This window comes from Phocoena phocoena, chromosome 15 (assembly GCF_963924675.1).
Source record: "Phocoena phocoena chromosome 15, mPhoPho1.1, whole genome shotgun sequence".
NCBI classification, from domain to species: domain Eukaryota; kingdom Metazoa; phylum Chordata; class Mammalia; order Artiodactyla; family Phocoenidae; genus Phocoena; species Phocoena phocoena.
In genome coordinates, this window is record NC_089233.1 from 72,798,149 (window position 1) to 72,807,882 (window position 9,734).

The window sequence follows — 9,734 nt, forward strand, 5'->3', positions numbered from 1 at the left end:
TCACCACTTGCCTATCTTGTTTTCCTCTGTAGCCCTCACCACCATCTAACATGCTGTGTGTCTTACTTATCTTGTTTATTAACGATTACTCTCTATAAGGGCCAGGATTTGTACTGCAGTGTCTGGAACAATGCCTGGCATGTCGTTAAGGCTACCCTCACTCTTATCCAGAGCTCAGTCTCTGGTAACAGTTCAGAACACGAAAGAGAGTGGGGAAATAAAGAGAAAAACATGCCCTTTGTCTCAAACATATATGTACTCATGTCTATTTAAGTATTTCAGGCCTTTGATAAAGCCCAAGGGTCCATTCAACTTTTTTTTTTTAAGATTTTTTTTTTGATGCGGACCATTTTTTTTTTTTTTTTTAGTCTTTATTGAATTTGTTACAGTATTGCTTCTGTTTTATGTTTTGGTTTTTTGGCCGTGAGACATGTGGGATATCAGCTCCCAGACCAGGGATCAAACCCTCACCCCCTGCATTGGAAGGCGAAGTCTTAACCACTGGACCACCAGGGAAGTCCCGGTCCATTAAACTTTGGGTTCCCACTTTGAGCCTGGGGCAAGGCTGGCTACTCAGCATGTCCTTCCTGATGTGATTTCACATGATCTAGATTGGCTCCTGGGCAATAGGATATCTGAAGGGGATGGAGGTGGGAAGGGCGCACCAAGGGTACCAGTGACATCACCAGGACAGGGATCTAGCCTAGGGATTCCAGGTTCTGGCTCCTAGTATTGCTCTTTGACTTTGGGCAACAGTTTCCCTTTCAGCAAGAGGAAGTGGTTAGATTAGACGCAGGACAGGAGGAGACAGTTACAGGGGGTGGTGGGCATGGTGGTCAGGCAGACCTGTCTGGTTTTCAAAAATGTATATAAGAGTGGAAGATTATTTAGTCTTTAAAAGGAAGGAACTTTTGGGAATTCCCTGGCGGTCCAGTGGTTAGGACTCCGTGCTTCCACTGCAGGGGGCACAGGTTCATTCCCTGGTTGGGGAACTAAGATCCTTCATGCTGTGCGGAGCAGCGAAAACAAAACAAAAACAAACAAAAAGAACAAAAACCAAAAAAGGAAGGAAATTTTGATACAGGCTACAACATGGATGATGCTAGGTGAAACGAGCGAGTCACGAAAGGACAAATACTGTGTGATTCCACTTCGATGAGGTTCCTAGAGCAAACTCACAGAGACGGAAATTAGAGCGGTGGTGTCCGAGGATTGCAGGGAGGGGGAAAGAGGAGTTAATTTTTAATGGGTACAAGTTTCAGTTTGGGAAGATGAAAAAGTTCTGGAGGTGGGTGGTGGTCATGTTAGCACAAGAGCGTGAGTATACATAATGCCACTAAGTTGTACACTTAGAAATGGTTAAAATGGTAAATTTCATGTTGTATGTATTTTACCACAATTTTAAAAATATGTATAAATTTCATCTTTCCAGTATCCCTCTGGGTGGAGAGCAGAGTGCCACCCTAGCTGGCCAAGATTCCAGCTGGCCCCTCTCCACACTCCTCCAGGCCATGGTTCCTGCTGGACAGGAAGAACCTTCTGGCTCATCCTGCAGCCCCGGGCAGGAAAGAGCAGTAGGCCAGGATCTAGGGACAGACACTCAAGGTCCCCAAATTTCCATTCAGTCTGGCTTGCATGAGGACCCCTGGCGATAGGGGAACTTGTGTCCTCTGTCCTCATCTTCATTCTGGGGACACAGGGTAATGTGGGTCTGAAGGAGGTTAGGGGTGGGGGTGATGCAGGTTTGATTGCCCCTGTGGCTGTGAGCAGTTTTGGAGGACAGGCCCAGGGCCCTTGTAGGAAGGCTTCAGGTCACATCAACTTTGAACACTTTATTGACTCAGTCCCGGAGGGTTACAGGATGGGCTCAGAGCAGGGCCTCTGCGCAGGAATGGCAGCCGAGCCAGCTTTCGGTCAAGGCCTGGGAACGTGCAGGTATCACCTTCAGCTGCTCTTGACCTTGGTCTCTGTAATGGAGATGACAGCCAGCTCCCTATTTGACTGGCCTGTTGGCGGCCTAGAGCCAGAGCCATCAAGCTGGACTCCTTACCCAACCCCTTCAACACCCACCAACCTGGGGGCCTCCTCATTTCTGTCACCTCCCACCGTGATCAGTGCTACAATCACGTTCATCACCTCTGTCAACAGGATCCCCCCTGTGAAAGTTACATTGCCGTCTTCACCTGTACCAGCCCCACCATGTATTTTAAAAGGGCTTACTGCAACAACCAAGCTTCCTTTCATCTTTACTATCCATGCCACCGCAGCCTTACTGTCTACACCTCATTACCACCATCACCAGCCCCCGGTGACCCATCTCTTATTCCCATTATTCTCATCACCACCAACTTCCATATTTACATGATCATCTGAATCACTGCCAGCGTCCTCGCCAACACCACCTCCCTTCACATGCCCAGCATGCTGTCACCTCCATTACTCCTGTTTCCATCAGAGGACTCACCAGGGGGTTTGCAGACCCTCACACAGATCTCTGTGGTCTCAAAATTGTTGGCATTGCCCTGACAACCACCATAGGTAAAGGGCTCACACTCAATGGATGTAGAGTTGTAGAAGTATCGGTGCAAAGAGGCTTTGCAAGGGCCCCTCACTGCGGGGAGCTGGCAGAGGGCAGGGGGAGTTTGGAGCAACTCCTGGGAAGCCTCTTGCTGAAGATTGGCTGCAAGGTAAAGGAAGAACAGGATTGTCACTTATGTGTCCTTTTAAAGAACTGATGAGTATTTTCCCCCCAGCATTTATTCTACACCAAGTGCCCTCCTAGGTGTTTGCTATACTTGCCATTATTTAACCTAATGGAGAGGATATTACTGTCCCCACTTCACATATGAAGAAACTGAGGCTCGGAGAGGTTTGGTAATTCCCCCAAAATCATAAGACCTGTAAATTGAGAGAGGCTTGGGATTTAAACCCAGATCCAATTTCAAATCCCAAGTGCTGTGTCCTATAGCCTCTCATAACTTGACATCAAGATGTTTGTTGTAGCTTTGTTTATAATTGCAAAGAATTATAATTTGGAAAGTAGGTAAATGTTCACCAACAGGGGATCCATGGGCCATTATGCAGTCACTAAAAAGCATAGTGTTGGGACTTCCTTGGTGGTCCAGTGGTTAAGACTCTGACTTCCACTGCAGGGGCGCTGGGGAAGTTAAATCCCGCATGCTGCACGGTGTGGCCAGAAAACAAAAGCACAGTGTTGATCTATACGCATCAGCATGGGGAGAGGTCCATAACTTTGGTTGAATAAAAAAACCAAATTACAAAATAGGAGATCTGGTATGATCTGTGGATGTAAAATATATGTATAAACCGGTAGAATGATGACATGAAAGTTGTTCACCAATATATTTAGAGTAGTTATCTCTGGGTGGTAGAATTTGAAGGGATTTTTATCTTCTAAAAAAAATTTTTTTTTTGGCTGTGCCATGTGGCTTGCGGATCTTACTTCCCTGATCAGGGACGGAACCCGGGCTCATGGCAGTGAAAGTGCCAAGTCCTAACCACTGGACTACCAGGGAATTCCCTAAAAATTCTTTTTAGTATCATTTGAATGCCAGTGAACAAGTATCATTTTTTATAACTAGGAAAAGGATACTTACATTAAATAATCTTAAATATCCATGAGTAATCAGCAAATAAGGAAACTGGCCTCTTTTACTGAATCACTTGTTATTTTAACTCCTAACTACATCTAGGTCCAGTTATCACACAAAGGAATTTGTCACACACACCCTCCCTCAACCATTAGCCTTGGACACTCAGGACTTTTTATGGGATGCAACAAACTCCACTTTGATAATTACACTTTCCCTAATAAGGACAGCATCCCTCAAACAAATAAGCACATGGGTCAACTCACCTCTACCGAAATATTTTGTGAATCTTCACTGCGTATGACACTGACCATGCTGAATATACTGGGAGAGACTTAACCCAGAATAGGGAAGAGGCCATTCTAGGAAGGGAATGCGAGACCTTCTGTTAGGCAGCAGTTCTCAATCTTGGTTAGAATATTAGGATCTCTTGGGGAACTTTAAAAAAATGTCCCAATGCCTAGGCTTCATCCCAGACCAATCAAATCAGAATTTCTGAGTGTGGGACCCAGAGACTCCTCAGGGGACTTCAGTATGCAGCCAAGTCTGAGAATCTGGCCTCATTTTCAAAGCAGTATGAACATTTATTTTCTTGCTTAAGAATTCTAGGGAGTAGGATTCTGGAGAGCAAGATTGTTGGCGCTATGTAAAACAGGGGACCCACTTTTTAAACTTCATACATTTACATATGGTTTGTCTTTAACACAAACATGTGTACTGCTTTTTAAGAAAAATTAGAGTTTGGTGAAGATGTCACATAGACACCGGGGAGGTCTGGTCCCACATTTTCCTGAGACCAGAAGGTGACCCCATGGGAGCCCCTTCCCATACCTAGGCCCTGGTTTCCTCCTGAGGGGGAAGTGACCAGGTGGCCTCTTGGATCCAGCATCCTCACACCCCATAGGCTATGATCTCAGGGACCCTTTTCCCAACCCCTCAGCTCACCTGAGGTCTTTCCTGAGCTGGCCAAGCCCACCAGGCAGAGGGTGAGGCAAAGGGCAAGGAGGCGGCTGAGCTTCATGGTGTGAGTAGCTGCTTGTTCTGGGCTGAGGCTAGGAGGCGGGAGCTTATATCAGCAGGAGAAGGGGTCCTCTTCCCCAGGGCTGAGGGAAGTGCTCGCTTTTCATTACTTGGAATAGGAAGCACCCTGGGCAAGGGGTGTGGGCTGGAAGAACTGGACTTCTTACCTGGAGGCTGTGCCACTGGCCTTGGATGGGCTCTTCATGGCTATTGAGCAAGTCCCCTAAGACGGTGCTTCTGTAGCATCCGGAACGCAGTCCCCAGCCTCGTGTACTGCAGACTCGAGTCTCTGTGACCTTGGACTGAAAAGGGACCTTTGGGGGCCTCGGTTTCCCTATCTGTAAAACAGGTGGGCTAGACCACATGGTCCCTAAGGGCTCAGCACATCTATTCTCCATTCTGTTATTATTGGTTCCTATCCAGAGCCTCCCAGCTAGTGTCTCAACATCCCAGGAGAGAGAACATAGCTCTTTGTTCGTTGGCTTATTTATTTAATTTTGGGATAAGGAGTGTATTGTTTCATAGAAATCATCATATTTATTTTTTAAAGATCAAGCTATACTGAATAGCATAAACAAAAGGCAAAATCGCTCCCCACAGATTCTACCATAGTGCTGTACAGCAGAAATATGATGCAGGCCACAAAGAGAATTTTCAATTTTCTAGTAGCAGCATTTTTTTCCCCACACTGCATAGCCTGTGGGATCTTCGTTGTTGTTGTTATAAGTTTCACTTATTCATTTATTTTTGGCTGCGATGGGTCTTCGTTGCTGCGCGCAGGCTTTCTCTAGTTGTGGCGAGCGGGGGCTACTCTTCGTTGTGGTGCGTCAGCTTCTCATTGTGGTGGCTTCTCATTGCAGAGCACAGGCTCTAGGCACACGGGCTTCAGTAGTTGTGGCACATGGGCTCAGTTGTTGTGGCTCGCGTGCTCTAGAGCACAGGCTCAGTAGTTGTGGCGTACGAGCATAGTTGCTCCACAGCATGTGGGATCCTCCTGGACCAGGGCTCAAACCTATGTCCCCTGCATTGGCAGGCGGATTCTTAACCACTGCGCCACCAGGGAAGTCCCAGCTTGTGGGTTCTTAATTCCCCAACCAGGGATTGAACCCGGGCCCACGGCAGTGAAAGCACTGAGTCTTAACCACTGGACCGCCAAGGAATTAGCAGCTTTTTTTTTTAGCAGCAGCATTTTAAAGATTAAAAAGAAAGAAGTAAAACTAGTTTTAATAATAGTTTGTTTAACTCAATAGATCCAAAATAGTATAATTTCAACATATAATCAACATGTAATAAAGACTAATATGATATTTTACTTTTCTTTGTACTAAGTCTTTGGAATCTGAGTATATTTTGCACTTGAGGCGCATCCTGATTCATACTATTCGTATTTCCTGTGCTCAGTAGCCACGTGTGGCTAGTGGCTACCATAGTGGACAGTGAAAATCCACCACGTGAAATAAGTATCTTTACTTCAAGTTATCCTCATAAACATTTTGTTAGGTAGATAAAAAAATAATAATTCTAAAAAACAAAGGGTTTACAGGTATTTTTTTCTCTGAATTTTTGCATATTGCCTTTATATTTCAAGGACAATTTGATGGGATAAAAAAATCCTGGATGAGACTTTCTTTTCCCAGAACAATTGTGGACATGGTTCCACTGAATTCTGCCATGGAGTGTCGCTATGAAGTGGCCTGAATGTTTTTCTCCCTTAGGGGTGACTTTTTTCCTACCTGAAAGCTTGAAGACCTCTTTGCTTATCCTTGAGATAACATATTTTGGTATCATTCTGCATCATTTTTTTTTGTACTGGAACACGGAATGCTTTTTCCAATCTACAGATTTTTGTAAGGGAAATTGCCTTGTATTACATCTTGAAATAAAGTGTCTTTTCCAATTATTGAGTTTTCTATATGAGACATCAGTTATGTTAGATTATCTTCACTTGTGCTTCAGTAGTTGTTAAAAACCTCACCATTGGAGACAGAGGAATTCAAATTCCAGCTTTGCTATTCACTATCTGTGTGACCTCAGGCAAGTTATTTACCTTCTATGGATATAGTTTCTACTTGGAGATAACAACGGAAACTGTTGCGGAAAACCCAGCCTCTCTTCACCAGTACAGAATAGAAACCCGGAGACAGAGCCTTGGAGGAGTAGAAAGGAGTAGCTTCATTACTTTGCCAGGCAAAGGGGGCCACAGCAGGCTAACACACTCAAGGCTGTGCCCCGCTTCCTGGGAAGTAGAAAAGGGTCTTACAGTTTCAGGGTGGAAAATAGGGCTGTAGATAAGGATCAGGGCTGATGTAGTTTGCATCCTTCTTTCCTCCTGGAGACATTGAGATCATTAGGGCTGGCGTCACGTGGTTCCAGAATAGGTTCTGGTGGTCCTCGAGATTATCGTTCCGTGACCTTTTTGGAATGAAGAATGCTCACAAGGGAGAGGAGTGTTCCGGAGTGTTGTCATGGAGAAGTAAACATCAGGCGCACAGTGCAACCTTAGCTAGAGGGCAGTCGTTTTCAGAGTGCAATTAAGCAAGAAAGAGAGGGGGAGAAAACATCTGTAGGAGACAGGTGGAATGGGTGGAAAGAATAAGGGCTGAATAAGGTCTAACATAATGGGGCGCCTCAACTATTTTCTGCTACAGCAAGACTACTTGTGTTTGGAGTTCACAAGACCACACTCAGGTTTAATTCATAAAAGGACTCACGGGACACAAAGGTGTTATACTTGAGTTTATATCAAATGGCTGCAGAGTAGAATCACCAAAGGGGGAAAGTGCGTGGGGTGAAGCTAGAGGAACACGGGCACAAGCTTCTGCTTGATTCCCTCAGCCCAACACATCCGAGGTGTTGCCAACCAGGGGACCTCACTCCTGTCTGGGAGTCTTGGGTTTTTACTGTGGTCAGGCATGCAGGTATATACTGCCTGCACAGCTGACCTCAGGGAAGCCCCAGACCCCAAAGGGAAAGCAGGCATTTCCCTTGTCTAAAATGATTAAAGAAGACAGTTCAGGTGACACAAACTTAACACTTCATGAAGTGAGCAGTCTCCATCCCCAAGGGTCCAAAGAACTGTAGATCATTTACAAGAACACAGAATTAAGTTTCAACGTGCTGACATGGCACCCCAGACATCTTGGGTCTAGATATTTATTTCAACACAGGCCTGAGATCAGATCCAGACGTTCCTACTGGGAGTTGGGTGTCATGTTGATGATCACAAGAGGAGCCCTGAATCTTTGAGTATTTACCGCCCAGGGACACAGAGCTGAGCATTCTCTTAGTCTCAAATGCGTTCACAGCATCCCAAAGAAATGGGGTTGATTTTATAAACAATCCCGTTTTACAGATGAGGGCACCAAGGCCCAGGAACACTAAGTAATTTGCCAAACCCAGGTCCTCCTACTGTTGTTGGGGAGGAAACCTTTCCCTGTTTCCCTTCTAGGTTCCTTGGCTGGTTTGGTAAGACAAACTAGACATAAGACAGATGAACAGGAGAAAACCAAATTTCATAGGTAGAGCATCCTCAAAGACACGGGACCCAAAGACAGGCAGCTGAGGCTTATATGCCATCCTGAGTGAAGGAGAAGGGGATGGGGATCTAATCAATCATCTCATCCTCGGGGAATGGAGGGAGACTCACGTTTGTTTTTACAAAAGAAGTCCAGTGACTTGTACTTGTCACAGGCCACCAGTGTGCGATCATTGCACCGAATTAAGGTGAAGGCAGAGAATTAGGAAGAGGTGCATGTTAGTGGGAGAGAATGCGGGGCTTCCTGAGATTCAGCTCTTCCCGACCTTGGCTTCTCTGCTCTACTTCCCAAGGTGCGTGGGAAAGGCAGCTTTTCTCTGCGCCTGCTACCCTTCTCCTCCACCCCGGTGAGTCTCCTCCAGGCTTGCTATCAAATTGTGGTCCTGTGGACCATCTTATAGGAGGGGAAACTGGGGCTGGGGACACACCTGTGACGGTGAGCCTGTTAGGAATGCAGCTTCTCAGGCGTCACCCAGACCTGGGGAATCAGAATGTGTATTTACTTCCACAAGACCCACAGGCAGAGTCAAGTCTGAGAAGCGCTGTTACTGGGCATTTGGCCTCAGCAGGCAGAGGCAGGAAGCCTGATTACGTGGGAGGTGAAGCATGAACAGCACTTACCCCAGCTCCACCCCTTCCTCACTCCCCTCCTCATTACCTGATCCCACCCCTCAGCTGGGATATGAAAAGCTCTGTCAGCCCCCTGCAAGGCCACGAACATGAGCCGGCTCTGCCTCTCTGACCCGCTTCTCGTCCTCCTGGTTACCCTGGTGGCTGGCACCCCGGGCGGTAAACACAAGAGCAGAGCCAGAGGTAAGTCCCGGCTCACCTCTCCTCCACAGGCTGGGGGAGAAATGAGGCTAGTTCATTGTCGACTGAAAAAAAGTGTGCAACCTAAAAGTTGAGAGTTGTTTTACTCGGAGGAAATTTTTAGAACTTCAAGCCCGGGAGGCAGCATCTCAAGTAACCGTGAGAGAACTGCTCTGAGGAGGTGAGCGGGGAGCCAGGATATATAGAGGAAGTTTTCCAACAAAGGGCAGGTAGTCTGAATGTCAAAAGATTATTGTATATGAAAGAAAACCAGATATCCCAAGTTAAGGAATTTAGCACTTTTCTTTTTAAATTAAAACAATTTTTTAAAAATTTTTTGTTTTTTTACGTTTTTTCCCCTGTAATTTATTTCTAATGTCATAGCGTTGCAGTTGGAAAAGATGCTTGATATGATTTCAATTTTCTTAAATTCACCGAGGCTTCACTTGTGACCCAAGGTGTGATGTATCCTGGAGAATGTTCTGTGTCCACTTGAGAAGAAAGTGTCATCTGCTGTTTTCGGATGGAATGTCCTATAACTACCAATTAAATCTATCTGGTCTATTGTGTCATTTAAAGCTTCTGTTTCATTATTTATTTTCATTTTGGATGATCTGTCCATTGGTGTAAGTGAGGTGTTAAAGTCCCCTACTATTGTCGATTTCCTCTTTTATAGCTGTTAGCATTTGCCGTATGTATTGAGGTGCTCGTATGTTGGGTGCATATATATTTATAATTGGTATATCTTCTTGGATTGA

At 45.6% G+C, this 9,734-nt stretch overlaps 1 protein-coding gene across 1 annotated transcript; it reads right to left on the bottom strand.

The window, feature by feature from the left end:
* Window positions 1-1,825: 1,825 nt before the first annotated feature.
* LOC136135590 (colostrum trypsin inhibitor-like) lies at window positions 1,826-4,640 on the bottom strand. The gene is made up of 3 exons (XM_065893513.1): window positions 4,557-4,640; window positions 2,465-2,680; window positions 1,826-1,967 (listed from the first exon to the last, which is right to left on the bottom strand). The coding sequence occupies exons 1-3, from the start codon at window positions 4,630-4,632 to the stop codon at window positions 1,945-1,947; spliced, it is 315 nt and encodes a 104-aa protein (XP_065749585.1). The 5' UTR covers window positions 4,633-4,640; the 3' UTR covers window positions 1,826-1,944.
* Between the last annotated feature and the right edge of the window lie 5,094 nt (window positions 4,641-9,734).

Coding starts and splice junctions, on each gene's coding strand:
- LOC136135590 (XM_065893513.1), bottom strand. CDS start 4,632: ATGAAGCTCAGCCGCCTCCTTGCCCTTTGCCTCACCCTCTGCCTGGTG. Junction 2,681..4,556: donor CAGCTCAGGAAAGACCTCAG/GTGAGCTGAGGG, acceptor TTTACCTTGCAG/CCAATCTTCAGCAAGAGGCT. Junction 1,968..2,464: donor GAGGGTCTGCAAACCCCCTG/GTGAGTCCTCTG, acceptor TCTCCATTACAG/AGACCAAGGTCAAGAGCAGC.